Below are 19,183 nucleotides of genomic sequence, written 5' to 3' on the forward strand. Positions count from 1 at the left end.
CCTTCACATGCACGTGTGTGTGTGTGTGTGTGTGTGTGTGTGTGTGTGTGTGTGTGTGTGTGTGTGTGTGTGTGTGTGTGTGTAACGTGCATATTTACTTCTGTGGAACGGGCATCCTTTGAAGTGCAGAGGTTTCCCGGTGGATTTGCCCGTGCCTTTCTCTCCTGTGCAGAGCGCCCGGAAGTTCTCAGCCGTCTTAGGAGTGATGTCAGCGAAGAGCTCAAAAACTATTCGTCCGGCTGTGGATGTAAAACAAAGACAATGAGGGTGGAGGCCATACACAAGTTTCAAGTCACCTGGGGAGTGGGATTTATTGATTTGATATTAAAGTCAGTAAACTGTGAGAAGCTGATGGTTGTTTCCTACTCTTACAATGATCCTCAAATACAGATACACAGATGTCCAGGATGCTCTCACAGAATTAAGGAACCAGAGAGTAGTCCCTGTTTGCTTCTCTTAGGAATATTGCCAGCATTATATATATATATATATGTGTGTTGTTTTTTGTTTGTCTTCCTTGTTTCTGTTTTAGTTTTCTGCATAAGCCAATTACAGCAAGCTTGCATTTCACCATTGATAGATGATATGTAATTGTACGTTTGCTACTATGTCTCTAAAATGTGGTTTACATACATTTCTCTTAGTTACCTGAAACCCACTTCCCTCAGTGCATAGGTGTGTGTGTGAGTATGTGTGTGTGTAGGTTGGGTTATGGGTTTTAATTCTAGTTTAGATCAGTTGTCATCAAAAATATGCCTCTAAAATAATGTTTAAAAAGTACTTATGTACATAATACGTCGTTTTTTTCTGACGACTGCCAGTTTTCACTGCTGTTCAACTCACTAATTAATCTTCACAGCTCTTAAATGACAAACAAACATGGCAAATTGTTGTTTTCTGTTAGTCTTCCTTGTTTGTGTTTTTGTTTTCTGCATGCAAATCACTGCAAGCTTGAAAGTTTGCATTGAACCATCAGTGGACATGAAATGTGCAGATACATGCATCTTAGTTATTTGAGACCTACTTCCCTGGGTGCATGAGAGTGTTAGTATGTGAGTGTATACATAAATCTGTAGGTTGAGTTATGAGTTTGAATTTTAGTTTAGCTCAGTTGTCATAAAAAATATGCATCTAAAATAATGTTTAAAAAGTGCTTATGTTGTTTTTTTCTGAAGACAACTAGTTTTCACTATGGTGCAACTCACTAATTCACCTTTACAGCTCTTTTATGAGCAAAAAAAACATAGAAATACAGCTTCTTTAAACAAGATCTTCATGGATCTGTCACATAGACTGTATAGATAAGATCTGTCACTTTTAAAGATCCAGCTGAGATCTGTGAGGACTATGAGCCACCTGACTCAGCTCTATTTATTCTTCACAACAGGCCTCTCAGGCTGCAGTGACTGACCATGTATTGTTTCTTCCTTTAAATGTGCAAAACCAGTGCCAATGTTGTAAAAACCCTACTTCGGCTAATAGGAAGAAGCCTATATTTACAATCATGTCCACGCATGCTATGGTCACAAACTCTCCCGTTACGTTACAATGACTTGAAAGTAAAGCTATGGTTGAAGACAGCTAAGTGAAAGGCTTACTACAACCGCACGTGGTTAACACACTCGCTGCACAAGAGACAAGCTCAGTGAAAGAAACATTTAGCTGACTCAAAACTAGATTAATATACACATAATCCACCTGTGTGTGATGATACTGTAAGTTAGTAAACCAGTTAAATGAACCAGTCTGTGGAAGTCACCACAACGAGCCTCGTCTGAGCTAAGCTAACAGGGGTAACGGTCAAACTAGCCCCCAAAGAAATGTTAGCTGGCATTAAAAAAAGACATGAAATGAAGAATATCCAGACCTTTCTCTCCTCCTATGTCTACATCGAAGAAGACACGAGGGTTTTCAGGCTTTGAAGGCTTCTCGGACGGTGCTGGGTGAGACATTTTGAGGGTTAGAGGGTTTAAGACACTTGTTTCTGGTAACCGAGCGAAAACCGGCCGGTTCAACGAGGAGGAATGAAATCATTGACTTCCGGTTATGATTTTCACAATAAAACAGCTCTGCTTAGAATGAATGGGGTAGTGTGCGCAGTGTATGTATTTTTTACAGTCTATGTGTATGACCTATCAAAATAAAAAAGTTAATGTTGCATTTGAAAGTGATCAAATCAAAATACAATCAGTTGATGTATTGATTTATTGATGTATTTATTCATTCATTCATATATATATATATATATATATATATGTATGTATGTATTTATTTAATTATATCTTTTTAATTCTGTTTTAAAGCTGCTGTTGGTAGGAATGGTGTAAAAATCATTACTTTTTTCGTGCTGGGTTTGGGAAAAAAGTCATAATTCCCATCAAGAGGTAAATAAATAAAGAAAAAGAAAAAGAAAAGAAAGAATAAGGAAAATAAAATAAACTAAAGTAGTGGAATAAAAAGAGTTAAAGTTTTTTTGTTTTTTGTTTTTTTCCTCTTTATCTCACTACTTCCTTATTTCTTAGTGTGTTTTTTGGGGGGCCTTGGTCCACGGTATCCTGTAACCTCTTGAGTCCTCTGCCTCCCTCCTCCTCCTTCCACCACAGATCAACATGGACAGAAAAGGGTTACAACACCCTGAGCTGTCCCACCAGGTTCAAGAATCACCTTAGCCTGAGCCTGTACACGCCGACCTGTGTTGGGGGGCTAAGAGGAAATCTAGTGGGGAGGGGTAGTGTTGATATTCAAAGTCCCTCTCTCTGAACAGATGTTTACTCTGTGACTACCTACAGCAGCTTTAATGTGATTGACAGTGTGACTATGTGCTTTATGTTTAATGTATTTATCTGTTTTTAATCCTGCTACTTTGACAATATGTGAAGCATTTTGATAAATCATGTTGTTTTTAAAAATGTTCTGTATAAATGAAATTGATTGGACTTGTTTGGATGAAATTACAAGAACATACAGTATATTGTATTTGTTTCCCCCCAAAGTGCCTTTTGACTGGATATTATGGTACATCTCAGTGTCTTTTGTGGTCCTACCAAATAAAACCACATCCAGTCAACAAAAGCAGAACTTTTACTTTGACAAAGCATATTTACTTGAGTATGTAAGACCAAACAAAGAGAATACAATCCCATATGGAACCCTTGTCATAGATTTTAGTGACATTAAACTGTGCCATATAGGCGATAAAAGCAACACATTTTCTTGGTAATCAACTAATATTTTTTCTTCTTTGGCAAAACTTTGATTTTTCTATTTGAACAAATGTAATACATGACCAAAAAACACTAATTCTAAACTCTAACAAATGAAACATTTTTGAAGTTATTCCTCAATGATAATTGGCTGTGATGAAGAATTTCTTGCACTATACAAAACACTCACTCAATTCAACATCCTGTACGATAGAAATGTTCTTCAAATGGATCCTCATTTGAAAAGATTTTGAACTGAGTCAAACCTTTTTAGAGGTTTTAATATTTCATCTGTTGATGGTAAACATTAAGATGATTAGACCCCAAACAGGGCGTCACAAGATGTGTGGTGGATCAGATAAGATTAAGAGAACAGGAAAGAAGATATGAAAACTGTACATCTATATGAATACAAGGTATTTACCTCAACATGCCTCAGACTGAACAGGAAAACAAGTGAAGGAAAACAAATACACTCAATGTTCTGTCTCAACAGAGTTAAACCCCCAAATCCCTGCAGGTGGGCGTCAGACTGAGAGCAGCCCATTGCAGAAAGTATAACCACCAAATAGAGTCTGACCTCAAGAAATGGATGTCTGTGGGACTCATTATATGAAAATTGGTGTCTCCTCTCTCTGGGTAAGAAAAAATAGAATAAATTGTACTGTTATCTGCACCAGACATAAATGGGTATGATTGCTAGAGCGGAGGGGAAGGATTACCTGGTGCCCCAATACAGGAATCAAACATCTATTTGTGACCCTGTGAGAGGTCAGGGGAGCCTCTAATAAACAACACCAGCCTGTTCCTCTTATTTTGGAGACAATGTTCAGTTTGATGACTTGGTGACATATCTGACATGTACCTCTGCTCCAAGCAGGCGGCAAAAACTTTAACAAAAGAGAATTCATCCTTTTTTTTCTGTGTGGATATCTTCAGATGTATTCGAGTTCCTGATTGTGTTTAGTGAACTTGTGATTTTTCACATGCGCAAACAGTTCAATTGTTCATTCTATAATTGATATCAGAATGTGTGTGAGGTAAGGTCTGGATGGATTGGGAAATAAAACAATCAACAAGATGCTGGATTACAAGGAGCATCCCAGGTTTGTGTCATGGGAAGTAGAAGCCATCTGCTGTTAGCTCTGATGGCCTCTTGGACTCTTGGTGTTGACTTGGAGTTGGAGGGATTCCTCCATTGTGTTGTTTCTGTAAAGGAAACATACAGGAAACTATAAGAGGTATTTAGAGTTTGAAAGGTTTCAGTTTAAAATATTCCATATATTTATTGTAATAAAAAATGATGTTAATTGTTGCAGACTCAAAGTGCCATGGATAGATAATACTTGATTGTTAAAGGTGCCTATTTTACTCATAATGATGTTCTGTCTGATAAACACGGTGAAACATTATCCATCATTTTTTGATGTAGTTTAGTTAAAATCTACAGATTATGACAGACATTATAGTATTCTAGAAAATTAAAACACAGAACAATTGAATATGTTAGAGATTGGTTCTTAAAATCTGTGTGAGCCCTTGATGCTTTACAGAACCAATCCTCTTCAAATGTACTCTTTCTTTAGTGTGTGTTTGAATCATATGGAGTCTCTGAAGTCCCAAAAAGTACATTCATTTATCTTTTGCGTCTAAAATATTAACTTGTGAGCGCAAGATAATTATAATGTGTGATCATCTTTGGGAGCAATGAGTTTGACATTTGGGTTGCTGACTCCCCCTGCTGGTTTGAATGAGTGTTACTTTGACTCATGATTTCTTGTGCTCTCTCCTGAGGTGTATCTGCTCCGTCCTGACTCAACGTAAACTAATAAACCCAGGACAGGGATGTTGGTATCATTCTCTACTCTACCTTCCTCTGCCTGTGGGAGCTGTCTGAACTGCTGTTGCTGGTTCTCTGTTTTATTCCGGTCTTATTCTCTGATCATTGATTAAGACTCATCTTTAATGGATTTAGTCTCTGTAGATTGAAGAACCCTCATCCTCCCACATTTGTCTCTATGTGTTGGGGTGGTCTTGGTGGTAGTGTTTTCTGTTGATCTTTTTTTTTTTTTAAGTCTTTAGTACTTGTATCAATTGTTTCTATTTTCAGATGTTATTTTCAATCTGTTTGTTTCATATTACATACTTCGGGCTGCATGCTCATATGAAAAGTGTCATATGCTGCATATAAAGTTGAACTGAGTTGAGTTGAGTTTTATCATTCATTATAAAATGTATTACTTTTCTGCAAACAGGCCCTTACGTGATAGGATTGCTTTCATTCAATAACCGTCTACTTTTTTATTCATTCCTTGTCTGTGTAAACTTACCTGATACCTGATAGTAAACCTGATTCTGCTTCTTGACTCATAAACGACTTCTAAAGGCTGTTATATTGTTTGATCGGGTTAAGATCTGGTAGTATTACCATTGCTTCCCTTGAAACATTGCAACATCTGAGCTTGTCTTTCTAAAATCCTTGGTTCATCGCTTTGCTTCAATTTTTTCCCATCTTTAGTTACTGTCTCTGAACTCTCTGGTTCTTAATTCTCCAAACTAGTGTGACACAGGCTCTGGATTTGGCCTGATGGAGGTGCCAGAGTAAATGCCATGGTATCACAGGATAAAAGGATACATACTTTTTACAGTGGCTTTTTGAGTGCCCTTTCTTCAGGATCAGCACAGGCTTCAAGGTGAAGACAGCAATTATTCAGAGTTTTCCTTAATTAATTAAAAGCTGAAAGGCTCCTTAAGAGGAAAATGAGGGTCATATAATTAATGTTACATCCTGCTGAGAGAATACAAGCTATTTTAGAATTATTTTTATTAAAGGAACTGGTCTGAATAGTGAGAAATAAACCAGAAACAATGATTTTGAGGATATTTTGTGTGTTCAACAGTGTGCCTGTGTCTCTGCTGCAGGACGCGGTGTGTATTCCTGTAAGAGTGGAAGTGTTGCATTATAAATTAGGGGAGCAGATAACCAGCAATGCAGTCACTCAGCACTGAGCACACCTGAGATGTTCTCACTAATCCATTTGACAGAGCACACAGCCTCATGTAACACGATTCCGATGGAGGGAAACTGAATACACTCCACATACATGTCCATTGTGAGGGTTAAAATGTTGTCTTACTGTTTGTTCTGGAACCTCTGAGTCACCCTGTCCTCCAGCGCTGCCCGTATTTCTGTTTTCTGTTAGAGAATAGGAGTTTAATGCCGTTTCCTTTTATTTATGCAGCATTTAAAGATATTATAACTTAAGCACTGAGAAAAACAGGTGATTGTTTATGTCTGGTTAAGAATTTATGACGTTTTTGAAGTCCTAAAAACAACATTCATGAGGTCATGGGTCAACAACATGGGAAAAAAATGGGAAAATAGAATTTCTGCACATTATCAGAGTCAATTTAAGCGTGTTTAAGTGTCACATTAACTCAAGGATAGAGTTTCTACATGCCTATAAACAGTATAGGTACTCATGGTTACCTTAATTTGCATATCACTATGCAGTGTCCCACTGTTTAGCAGCTGGTTGTACTGCCAGCCCCAGCCCACCTCACCCACATGGCTGTGCCTGGCCGCAGGATGGGGGGCGTGTGGTGCAGCTCGACACAGGTAACTCAAATCGCCTGTGGCCTCAGGTGATGAGACGCCCACACCGATGTACCAAGGGAAATAATTAGATCTCGGCCTGTAGTCTCCGATTCCATCTGGACCTTGTTAGAAAGAGTGGAGGTGTGAGAGGAGAGGATGAACACAATAATACAAATCCTTCGTTCAAAATTAAAGGAATGTGGTGAGTTGCTGATAAAAAGAAAGACAGAAGTGAATGATTGTGCATCTTACATTAAAAAACATGAGAGTAGTATCTTTGCAGCGTCAGTAGCAGATGTGTGAATCCAACAGAAATGTAATTAAAAATGAAGGACAAAGGACTAGGTTATTTATCATGAGTTGCAGAAATGAAAGTGCTTTTCCAGTAGTTCTACACTCCGCCTCGGGTGATTTATTGAAATTAATTATCTTTAAGAGTTGATTCAGCCGAGAATCACACTTCTTCTCTCCTTCCTTTTTGCTCACAGTAAGAGCCGTGACATTATTCAACCTTTTAAAATGTTCAAGGGCAGTGTGTGGTTATATTATCATCATATATATCAGTCAATAAATCATGCTGTGAGTTTGCTTCATGCACGTAATGTTCAAGTTTAATCACTCATCTCTCAACAGTGAAGTGTTGTTTTGCATACAAAATAAGTTTCTGCACACTAACAACCTCCCGCAGGAACACAGGCGCTCCAGCAGTTTGTCAGTTTCCATTTCTCTCTGGTTAGAGTGCCATCATGCGTCCAATCACAGTTATATTTGTTTGGACATACACCATATGCTTGGATATCATGTCATTGTGGAACAATGCTGTGAGGAGTTCCATATGATCCTATGAGTCAGTCTCCATATAAACCATTTTCATCTTGAAAACAGAATATCTCAGATTTATTAACAGAATAATTACATCAATTTAAATCTAAAACATATTTAACCTCTTCAGTTTCAGCCTTATATCACATTAAAGCACTGCACATCCCCTCCATGTTCCTCCTACCTGTAAAAATCATCCTCTGTCCATACTGGGACCCTCCTGCAGCTGCGTTGCTGTTTTTCATCATCTTCTCCCCTGATATGTATAGACAGGTAACAGGCTGGATGCACCTCTGCAGTAGATGCCCCTGGATGAAGAACCTGAGCCCAGCGGTCTCCTCTGTCCGTGGGGCCATGGATGGTTGTCATGCAACAACTGGTTGTCATGGTGTGAGTGGTTGTGTCCTGGTTACACTGTAAAGACAAGGGATGCTGCTAATGATGCATGACCACTGCATATCACTTATGCATTGTAAACAATCCTACTCTATTTACTTCTCTATAAGTGAGGAGTCAACTTTTGAAAGTTATTGCACTGTTTTTAAAAACTGGGTTGTTTACATGTTTTAATTTGTTTTTATCATTTTGTTCTTAACCCTTTTTGTTTTTGTTTTTTTTACCTTTTCTGCTTTAATGATGTGTCTTGTAGCACTTTGAGATTTGCTCCAGTGCATTATAAATAATGTGTATTATTATTATTATTATTATTATTATTATTGAAATGTTCTGGTTTTTTTTATGTGTTTCTTTTATTGTATTGCACATATAAAAGAACAACACAAAACATTACTTCTCAATAACATGAGCCAAGATATAGAACAGGTAAATTCAATAATAAAAAGGTAAATTCAATAATAAAACTAACCACTAACTTTAGTGACATGTAATGTGCAGAAGGAGCAATAAAAACCCTAACAGGCTTGTTGAGTGGCCCTCCTAAAGAAAAAAATCAACACAAAGACAAAGCATCAATGTAGAACAGAATATCTTCATACAACTAAAAACAAATCATAAGGGTTGATAAGAGGGATTAATATTAAAAACAATGATGTCAATCATTAATGTGTGTTGGAGTGCACTATATGACTTGTTTTGCATATATATATATTCATTACTCACTTAAAGTAATAGATATAATACAGAATAATACTGTTGTTGAATGGTGGTTATGTGAGAGGCATGTCTTCATCTCCTGTCCAGGGACTACAGATGTAAATTAGCTAATATCTAACTCTGGTACAGCTAAATGGCTGTGCACTGTCCCTGTTAAATAAATAGTGTCATAATAATAGTCTAATTCATGTGTCATCAATGCCATATGCTCTCCTATGAGCTTTAAACGTCACCCCCTGAATGTCTTTAACTTTCCTTTGTTTCCTTTTCAACCCAGCAGCTCTCTGTTTGTTTCAGCTCAAAGCTTTGAGGGAAACCCTGGATGGGCTTCCTCTGGAGGATCAATAAAGACTTATCTAAGCTGATCTAATCTGACATTTAACACCCGATGCTGTATCTGTGTGTTTAAGTCAGACCCTGACAGTTCTTGTTGACTTGAGTTGTAATTATTGCAGCTTCCCCTAAAGATGAACTCGGGGTTGTTTTTAAAGCTGACTCTCACAGTTCATTGTTTCTGTTGGTAACTTTGTGCGCCTGATAATTTACATAACCTATACTCTGCACTTTTATCTTATTATGCATAATATGTTGTGTTATTATTCCATCCTTGCCTGATTAAATATCCAAGATAGTGAAAAGTTTCTAAGTTCATTTTAAGGTCTCTACTCATAAACATGATGCACTTGAATTACAGCTTCTTTTTTCATTTTTTAAAATTGAATTTAGAAGTCAATACTGATCTTTTACGCAAATTGATTTATTTTTCAACACTTGTTGTTATGGAAAATTGAGGAGGTGGTAAAACATAAATTGCATTTAGATTTATTGTTATGGACTCTGCAACATTTTAGTATATCACAGGGCGCAGCTCTCCGGAACCTGGTGCAGCATTAGTGATGTTTGCACGTTAATGCATCATCTATAACCTATGTTATCTACAATCTAATGTATTATCTATAATCAGATGGTAGAATATAGTGTATTCATTGATGGGCCATTATGCATGTTGTGTACTTTTTGTACTCTTTGTACTTTAACAATGTTTTGATGCAAATACTTTCATATTTTGACTTAAACAAGGACTCTAACTTAAATGAATTAGTTTTGTTGATCTGAGTACTTCTTTCATGATTGAGGATTACTACAAATGTCAACAAATCATGCAACATTATAGTTGCATTTTGTGTCAGCCAATGTATGTAGTACCTGATAATGTCAATAGGTGGCCCCAAAGCATTACTTTGCCACATGGCACTCCTCCCTCCCTATCCCACTTTTTTTGTTATATGGACTCGCCCATGAGCCGCCTCTTGTGACTGAGCCTCTATCATGTCAATAACAGTTAGAGAGGATATACAATTACTGCGCCTTCAAAATAATGTGACAGAATTAATGATACTGAAAATGGCTAATTAAAGGGACAAAATGAGAACTTAGCCATTAAAGCCACTAAAAGTATCCAGTAAATACCCAAACTATTTGAAATCAGACTAAACAGAATGGAGTGGTTTCAAATGAGACGTTCCAATGAATGATAGACTAACTGCTTTTCATGTGGCCATCATTAAGTCATATATTATTTAATCAGACCGCTTTGAAGTGAAAGGCAACAAATGTTAAATGCAATTATTCAATGTTTTATGTATTTAGTATTTAATAAAGCAGGCTTAAAGCATAAAAAAAGCGTGGGGTGGCCTTACTTATTCAGGGCTTGTATGGAGTAGGCATGCAAAAACATTAATGAGAAGCATACATTTGGCCCTCTGGTCCCTGCTAATTCTATGTGTTTGGACTACACACTTCAAAGTTTCATGAGATTTTATATATCCGTGTTTATTTTCTTATGCACAAAAGTAACATACAAAGTGGCAACTTAAAACCCTCTATGCTTAATTATCAAGGGACTGTAAAAGAGGACATTTGTCCAAAGTCTCAATTCTAAAAATGTTGCACACAATTTTTGCTGGACTGATATCTCTTCCAGCCTTTTAAGGTATATGTGTTAAGTATTTGTCTCACATTCAAAGTAACAACAGGAAAAGTATGCTACAATTAGGACTTAATGCAAAAACTAGCAGCAGCCTGTTGAAACACAGTCCAAATAGTTGATTTTAAAGCTAGGGTTGGTAGTCATGGAAAGCATTTCCTCAGGACTCCGTCTAACCCCCCCTCCCCTTGGAGCTCCTCCAAAATGACACCCCCGCTCACATGCATGAGCGCTGCTGATTCGCGACCATATGATCGTGACTCATCAAAACCTGTCCTCAGCACATCGTTTGTGTTTTGCACAGCGTCAATTCATGTCTCACTCAGCGGTAAGAAAACACCAAAACACTATCATAGTGAAAGTTAAAAACACAAACAAACATGAAATGTACGCGCAGGAGGCGGGCAGAACGGCAGGACGGGATTTGATTGGTTTCATAATTTTGCTCCTGATGGCAGGGATTGGTTGGTGTTTTCCCAAGTTTACTCCGGCTGTAGATACCAGCTTTTTTTCACTCTTTTTTAAGAACACATTATATATTGATTGCCATCGGGACATAAAGACCATTTTAACCAGTATAACAAAAAGTGTATCTAAATCTGACTACCAACCCCAGCTTTAATGCAAACACTGCCAGCAGCCTGTTGAAACACAGTCCAGATAGTTAATTTTAACATAGGTCTAAATTGTGCATATGACCGGGCATTGAAACGTGTAAGATTTTAGGGTGGCACCAACATTGGCCAATCAGATAATAAGGAGCCCTTTGCCACCCCTGACCAGCTCTATACACGCCTCTGCAGGCTGCTCTCATACATCCTTGTATTCATGGATTGGTCCCTTGAGAGCTTTATTTTGAAAAGCCTTCCCGGAAGTAGAAGTAATGTCTCCAGCTGACTTGACTCTGCTGTGTCAGTCACCATGGTGGCATACAACAGAGCACAGCGGCGGCGGACCTGTCTCCACTTTTCGACCCAGTAAAAATGTTAAATTGAGGCTTGATCTCAGTGAGTGTGCCCGGGTCTACCTCTCATGATGGACGCCAGGTTGTTGTTGACGGGATAACCATTAGCCCTTAGCTTACTTTTGTGTTGGTGTGCTCGTGGACCCTGCACGGGATTTCTTCTTCGTCGGTAGCAAAAATGCTGAAGACACAAGGAATGGTTTTGATGAAGGCTGGCTCGAATAAAGGAGCGTTTTTTACACCGAGGAAACAACTCCAGGAGACAGTTTGAGTCCTGCTTCCTAAAGAAAAAGTTTCCTCAGACGGTTCAGGCTTTGGTAAACACACAGAGAGACAGACTCTCCGAGGAGACTGCTCGGGTGTCTGGCTCCAGTCGTGGCCTGGCTCCGGGCACTCCCAGCTTATCCGTTAGCTACGGAGCTCAGGCGACGGGAAGAAGGCGAGGACAGCAGGGGGCTTCTTTTGTCTGCACCAGTGTCTCTGGATATCTATAAACATTCTGCAAGATAAGACATTCAGCATCCTCCAGACAGAAACAATGGCGTCTTATGTGGATAACAGCTTTCGGCAGGCTGTGATGATGAATCCGGCTGAACGGACGCAACAGGTCAGAAGAAATGTTCCATATGTGCATGCGTAATTTGTCCTCATGCGTAAAATGAAGGGATTTCCACTCTGTTGCTCCATTGCCACACTTAAACATTGCAACCTTCTTAACCCTCCTGTTTGTGTTCGTTTCTCTGGAACAGCAATAATTTTCCTGGGTCAATTTGACCCAGGGCATATTGAATTATCCAAAAGTGTCAGAACCCCCAAAAATCCCAATACACATACTCCTTCACTAACCATTTAAATCAAGATTTGGCCCATTGGTGTTCTTTAATTCTCACAGATCATTTTTCATTCAAATTCATGTTAAAACTTTTTAAAATGTACATTAGAAAGCCTTAAATACAAAAATACAATAGTTTTACATGACAGATTTTTGTTTATTTTTTATTTTTATTTATTTCTATGAAGTGATGATGATAAATTAACACAACTCCTCTTCTGTTACATGCTGCCCAGATTTTGATTCTGCATTTATCTGCTTTGGAAGGCACATATTGCCTAAAATAGACTTTAAAAAGGGCCAATTTGACCCGCAACATAACAGGAGGGTTAAATTGCAACAGTGTTTTCTGTACATGCAACTGTTGCCATCCAGGTTGTGTGAGTGTGGCTACATCCCGCTAAGCTCTCTATCAGCACAGATAATCAAAGCTACTTAACATAACAGGAGCTGCAGCCCTGCATGGGAGGCTAACCTTAAACAGCCTCACTTTTGTGCCTCATGTTTTTGCATGGGACACTTGTGTATTTCCCGTTTCGGGGGAAACTTACTTTTGCATTTTGCAAATAACATCTGAAGAAAAGGTTAAGTAAACATCAGGGACATAATGCTGCTTCGAGTCCTAACATAGCTGCTAGATAGCACTAGCCTACCAAAACAAAACCATCATGATGTTGAAGTTTATTCTGGGGGTGAGGAAATAAAGAAAATAAACTATAATGCATAAGAAATAGAAATATATTAACACAAACATAAAGAGCCCAAAACACAAGAAACAGAGGAGCTTTTAGATGCAGGAAGGCAACATGAGGGGAGTCAGATTGAATAAAGAAGAGGAGGAGTAAAGATGTGAGAGCTAAATAGAGCAGAGTTTTAATTAAAGGAACAATCCCTAGAGATTGCAGGGTAACTTGGGATATTATACAATACCTACATGGCCCACGATTAGAATAAAAATACAGCAATTCTGCAGTACTGATAAATTGCAATACAATCTTATAATTGTACATCACACTATCTGATATGCTGAAGAAAACCAAGCGCCCTTACAAGGTAAAGTGCAGGATTAATGTCATTCCCCCACCAGAGGAGTCAGTTGCAGTGGAGCAGTAAGTCTGTGTAGAGCTCTGTATTAATTTGAAATTAAAATATTAATATTTAGTCCCCCTGATCTGCTTGTTAATAATATATTGCTGTATTTATTTTTTGTCCCACTTTTGGATTTTGCACACCACATAACAAAAACACCTCAGTCTTTTGATGTAGCACTTTTCTTTCTGTCTTTGTTGATGATTAGGACATTACTGTAAACTTGTATAAAGGTAATATGTTATGACCTTTTTCACCTTAAGACCTGTAACAGCATTTTCAGACTGAATCATACATTTTAGCACATCAACAACAAAAAATACATCCTGCAGCTGATCAAAAAGATGATTTCACTTTGCTCTGCTATTACTGGGTTATATTGATATATTGTTACATCATCTCTAATGATTCCTCTAAAAATAGAGGGACTATGGAATATGATGTAGTATGTGTCAGCACTTATTTTGTCGTTCATAAGTCAGTGAACAATATCTCTGTTGTTCTCTCTGATCCATGCCATCAGGAATGTTTGCTGGGCCTCTGGTTTGGCTTTGAACATGCAAATCCTGCGTCCTGTACTTATCGTTAACCCTGAGCTGTTCCCATACACAACAAGCTTACATGGCTGCAGACATAAGCAGTTATGCTTTGCAGATATACGCACAATAAGTCCATCTTGGCAATTCATTTTAGCTCTGCTTCCACTGTTTGCAGCTTCTCACACAACGGACACGCGATCAATCGGCCACCGCTTAAAACCAGTGGACTACCGTTAGTGGCACGGCCCTCTGCTCGTCTATCTGACATTGAGGAAACAATTATGGTGTCATTGGCTGCTTGTTAGCTGGAGTAGGCTCGTAGTCTTTACAGCTTTATGAAGGCTATAATTTAAGCGAGTGACACATGCCATCATGGTTATGGAAACAAAGAGTGGGATGCAGGATTTGGTTCTTGGCATCTGTAACAGCATGATCCTCTAAGACTGGGTTTAACGGTGGAAGTTAACACAAGGGCTATACAACTGGTGGTTATTTTCACGAGTGATTGATCCGGTGATTGATTTATTGAAGAGTTTTGTCCATGATGTCAGAAGAAATCTTAGAAATGGAGCTTTTGAGGGTGGGGACATCTTCACCGTGTTATTTTCTGCCTTTTTTCAGTCTTATAATGTTGAATTAAGGCTGGCACACATTACAGGATTCTTCACACATTAGGAGACCACACACTTGATGATAAGAGACAGATCGCACAAGATCTCTCTCTTCTGATCTTATAGTGATCACTAACGGATTCTTCAGCAGAGTATCAGGTTCTTCACACTCAATATTCCAAATCCCACGTAGTAAAACGTGACTGGCGGATGAACAGGAAGAAGCACGATGATTGTTTTCAGGGCCTCTTACTTTCCGAAAACACACACAAACAAGTGTTGGTCTTCCATTTTGGACGTCCAAGATACTTTTGTTTTCACCGGTGCCATGTTTTTGTTTGTTTTTACTTTCTCTTCCGTCAGTCAGCTGAGTCAGCTCGTGTCTTGATTGGCTTTTGCTCCGGTACAAGTGACATTACACACTCTCAGAGCATCCCACACACTACAGGATTTCTAGTCGCAAATATAAAACATGTTCATTATTTCCGATCTCTCCTTCTGAGGCCTTCCAAACATCAGACGATCACGCCTGTGCTGGCTCTGATCGTAACGGGGAGATCAGGGCAAAAATCAGCCCAATTATCCTGTAGTGTGTACCTGCCTGTAGTGTTTCATAGAGGAAAGTGGAGGTGATCTTTATAAAAAAAACAACTTGCTGGTAAATGGAAAAGGTGGTCAGAAAAAACAGCAAAGTGTTTTTCAGCAGCGTCCCTTGTTGTTGTGTGGTGTGATTTTAAAGGTGGCAGTCTCTAACACCTGTGTACTAACCTGTCTCATCCTGCTCCAGCTCCCCCCTGTGAAAGGATACATCAGCAGTGTCATATTAACGTCTGAACGCTTTCCAGCCCTGACAAGAATATGTGAGGGGGGGAATTAAGCTCCGGGCGTTTCTGAGCTGGAAAATAGTCCGATTAAAGAGATACTGAAGCGTGCATGAAATAAGCCCAAATAGGAGATTCAGGGAGAAATATCATCTGTGGTCCTTCGTCAGTGTGGAGCATTTATGTGAACCCATGCAAACATTTGAATCAGGACGTCTTTGAAGTGAGGAAAAACAAATGAGGATGACTACTTTGTTTGAGAATGATTCAGCCAAAGGTAAAAGTGTGAAGCCTCAACAGGATGAGGAGGAGTGCTCACTCTGCTGAATCATCAAGGAATTCCCACTTTTTTCACTCCCATAAAAGCCTGAGGTTATTTAGAAAAAAGAGAACCTTTGGCATCAGTCTTTGTGGTTTTATTCAGCATCATGTGACTGTGTGGCCCTCTCTGTCTCCAGCAGCACCTTCAGTGTTCTTTTCAAATGTCTGGCGGCTGACACAGTTTATCCTAATGCTGTTGGCAGGGTCTCTCTGTCAGGATTAGCTAACGGTCTCAGGGATCTGTCTCTATCGCTCAAGACTGACCACAGCGGGATTTGACCCTGCACCTCAGCCCCCATTGTCACATGGCAGGTTAAATGACTGACCGCTTGACAGCGAGTGTTCACAGCCGCTTTGTTTGTGAGGTCTTGGACTTTAACTGGAAGTGCAGAGAAGACAGTGTGATAGTGAGGAGAGCAGAGGGAGGAGGAGGAGGACATGTTCGTTTTTTTTTTAAGCGAAGCACAGCTGCACATTTTTCACTGCTGATATGAATTAAGATAACATGACATGGCTGTTTGATTTCTGGCTGCATGTCCAAATTCATCCTTTTGGTTAAAAGAGAATTCCTTAATTGCTGCAGTGTGGTTATCAGAAGCTCCATGTTGTGTTGTTTCATTGAATTTGTGCAGAGTTTTAATTAGTACCAGCATTATATGATTACCTACCCAACTATTCTGCAGCATATTCAATCACATTTCCCCCAACCCAGCCTCACATTGAGGCTGTGTTTTAATCTAATCCTGAAGGGTTGTGGAGATGATGTATTTCATCATGTAGAGACTTAATCAAGTAAGGAAGGGTTCATGGGGTGTTCTCTTAAAATAGCTTCTCCTCCTCTGTCTCGCCTGAGGGATGTCTTCTTGCTCTCTGCACAGATGTCTGCAGGAGACCGTACCAGGACAGACACATTATCAGATTTATGGACAGTGACAGCGAGCCCGCCTCAGCAGCGGGACGCTGATATGAGCTTATATTTAAGATGTCATGCAGTCATATTTAGAAGATTCTTAAAACTTCACATGGCATTAATCAAAGATGTGGCTGTACTGAGTTTATCAGGCAGATACATTGATATCAAATGATCTACTTTTACCATAATCTGTTGATCAAACGTAACAATTATGAGTGGTTGTTCCCCTTTATCTCGTATTAATTTATATTCATCACCCTGAGCTTTGACTTCTCCTCTAAAACCATCCATTCACATTCTAAACGTGCTGAAATCATCCTCTAAAGCCAATTCTATCTGCCTCTTTAGACTGTGTGTCCATGATTTATGTGAAGTTGGTCTTTGTGCGTCTGAGAGTGGCATCCAATGACACGTTTGTTTGTCAGGTCACTCAGTGGGGGATGGGCTTTCTTCTGCTGTCTGCTTGCTGTCCATGCACTGGACCCTGAGATCTGTCCCCTCCTATCAAGCTGTAGAGTATAAACAGAGACTGGTAGTACATGTAGAGAAGCTTGAGTTTGCATACCAAGTTTTTCCATCTCCTAAAAGTGTTCTTGCTTGGTATGATGGTTGAATTTGTATATTGAGAGTTGCTTGTGTACCCCAGATTTAAAGACTTTATTTCAGAGCATACAGGCATTTAATGCAGCATCTAAATATGTATCCATCATATAACTCCTGTACATGAAGGACCCTAACAGCCAAATTCTACCAGATCCTCGTCCAGTCCGTCTCTGATCCGTCACAGCATGGCACCGGATCTGAAAGCTTTCTGTTTTAGTCAACGTGTTAACTTCCTCTGGATCCGCTCTGTTGCGTTCCAGCTCCATCTTGCTCCGGCTGCGTCTCTGACCCGGCAGATCAGAGCCCTCCTGATCAGATACGCAAGACTTCTATTTTTGTCGGATGCCAGCGCATGACGCATCAATCTCAACAGAGCAGATCGAGCCGAACAGGAAGTCAGGCACCAAAATAAAATGAAAACTTCTGGTTAATTCTCAGAATAAAACACTCTGTGTTATCACCAGATTGTATTTCACTTAACTACATCAATAAACCGTCATGATGAGCGTAGCCCGGCCTGGAGTCAACAGGTCAGAGGTTTTCAGATAAAGACAACATGGATAATCCTTGATTCAGTGATTACTGCGGCAACATGACTCCAGCTGTCCGGCGGTCCTGCTCCATGCTGCGTTCTTAAAACTCAGAATGGATGAGAGAGAGCACAGAGCAGGACTGCAGCGGATCGTAGATGGACCTGACACCAATCTGGTGGAAGTCCCTTGTAAAAAAGCAGCCCAAATACGCACCACTGATTTAGCATTAAAGAAGGACTCTCACCCTCCCTCTCAAGTCGTACAACCTCTGCACACATTTGTCTCCTCCTGCTGCATAGATGAATATTTCTGCTCTGGTTGCTTTGTTTATCTGCAGCAGGTAGCCTGACTCACTGCAGACTTCTCTGCTGCTGTTTAGCTGCAGGTGGCAAAGCTTAAAGGCCACAAACAAACAGTCCTTGGTTTGCAGTGAACCTGTTTTCAGGGCCACATCACTGGAGGGATAAGCTGCCTACTTTACATTGTTTCCACATATTCAGGACCAGGATGAAGGGACTAGGGCCCTCTGAGACTTGTAGTGTGAGCAAAATGAACCTAAGATCCTTTATTTGGTCATTACTCAAACTCAAACAAGACCAGTGAGCAGCCAAACAGTAAAATAACATGTGTAATGAACAAGCATAAGCACAGATCTGCCATATATCTATAAAATGTTGACTTGGGTGAAAATGTCTGTAATTTTGCTCTGTATTTTACAGTCCTAAAGCACTGCAGGGTGTTTGTAATAAACCAATAGAGGAGGCAGTTTGGACTGTGTGTGATTGATGAGCACAAAGCCGCCCTGTCTCCCAGTCTCCTGCCCAGTGGACTCAGCAGGAAGAGGAAAAGCGTCAGGAAGCTTTTGAACATAAGCCGGAAAAATGGCATCCTCCCTCTTCCCCACCGACGCTGGATTCATTTAATGAACCTGGGTGTTGTTTTGCGACAGTTTCCTATTTTTGTCCGCCCATCAGAAGCATGTGAACGTCTATTTCAAACATAAAACATCTCTGCGTCAAGAAGTCTGACGGGAAGTTTTTTTCTTCTGGAGTCGTGATTGCTTTATTTTTCCCATCAGGCAACACAGTGTTTTCTACTTCACCCAAAAAACTCCCATCCTTCCTTTAAATTTAGACGCTGCTTGCCTTGGCATTTTGCTAGTGCTGGAAGTTAAAGTGATGTCACATGTTATTCTTGTGTTGGAAGCGGAGGATGGGGTGGTTACACACACCGC

General features: G+C 39.6%; 3 protein-coding genes across 14 annotated transcripts in view; 1 reads left to right on the plus strand and 2 right to left on the minus strand.

Moving 5' to 3' along the window:
• The window catches only part of ppid (peptidylprolyl isomerase D), a 9,641-nt gene extending 7,615 nt beyond the window's left edge, over window positions 1-2,026 (minus strand). The window contains exons 1-2 of the mRNA XM_034689733.1: window positions 1,868-2,026; window positions 99-239 (exon numbers count right to left, since the gene is read on the minus strand). Of these exons, the coding sequence (XP_034545624.1) occupies window positions 99-239; window positions 1,868-1,952 (226 nt within the window). The 5' untranslated portion in view covers window positions 1,953-2,026. The remainder of the gene's footprint in view (window positions 1-98; window positions 240-1,867) is intronic.
• A 1,440-nt stretch (window positions 2,027-3,466) lies between these two features.
• On the minus strand, window positions 3,467-12,225 carry LOC117817195 (uncharacterized protein C4orf45). Of its 2 annotated transcripts, none has more exons than XM_034689734.1 (5): window positions 11,808-12,225; window positions 7,808-8,037; window positions 6,694-6,923; window positions 6,341-6,399; window positions 3,467-4,412 (listed from the first exon to the last, which is right to left on the minus strand). In XM_034689734.1, exons 2-5 carry the CDS (start codon window positions 7,977-7,979, stop codon window positions 4,343-4,345), a joined length of 531 nt encoding a protein of 176 aa, XP_034545625.1. In that variant the 5' UTR covers window positions 7,980-8,037; window positions 11,808-12,225; the 3' UTR covers window positions 3,467-4,342. The 2 variants fall into 2 exon arrangements, with proteins under 2 accessions (XP_034545625.1, XP_034545626.1); XM_034689735.1 differs by lacking the exon at window positions 11,808-12,225 and adding an exon at window positions 10,437-10,456.
• Window positions 11,582-19,183, plus strand: part of rapgef2 (Rap guanine nucleotide exchange factor (GEF) 2) — a 142,576-nt gene continuing 134,974 nt past the window's right edge. For 3 of the 11 annotated variants that reach the window (XM_034689721.1, XM_034689719.1, XM_034689713.1), the window contains exon 1: window positions 11,625-12,294. In XM_034689721.1, the coding sequence (XP_034545612.1) occupies window positions 12,226-12,294 (69 nt within the window). In that variant the 5' untranslated portion in view covers window positions 11,625-12,225. Of the gene's footprint in view, window positions 12,295-19,183 lie in introns of all 11 variants that reach the window. The other 8 variants (XM_034689720.1, XM_034689715.1, XM_034689718.1 and 5 more) reach the window with 5 other exon arrangements.

This window comes from Notolabrus celidotus, chromosome 8 (genome assembly GCF_009762535.1).
Source record: "Notolabrus celidotus isolate fNotCel1 chromosome 8, fNotCel1.pri, whole genome shotgun sequence".
Taxonomy (NCBI): domain Eukaryota; kingdom Metazoa; phylum Chordata; class Actinopteri; order Labriformes; family Labridae; genus Notolabrus; species Notolabrus celidotus.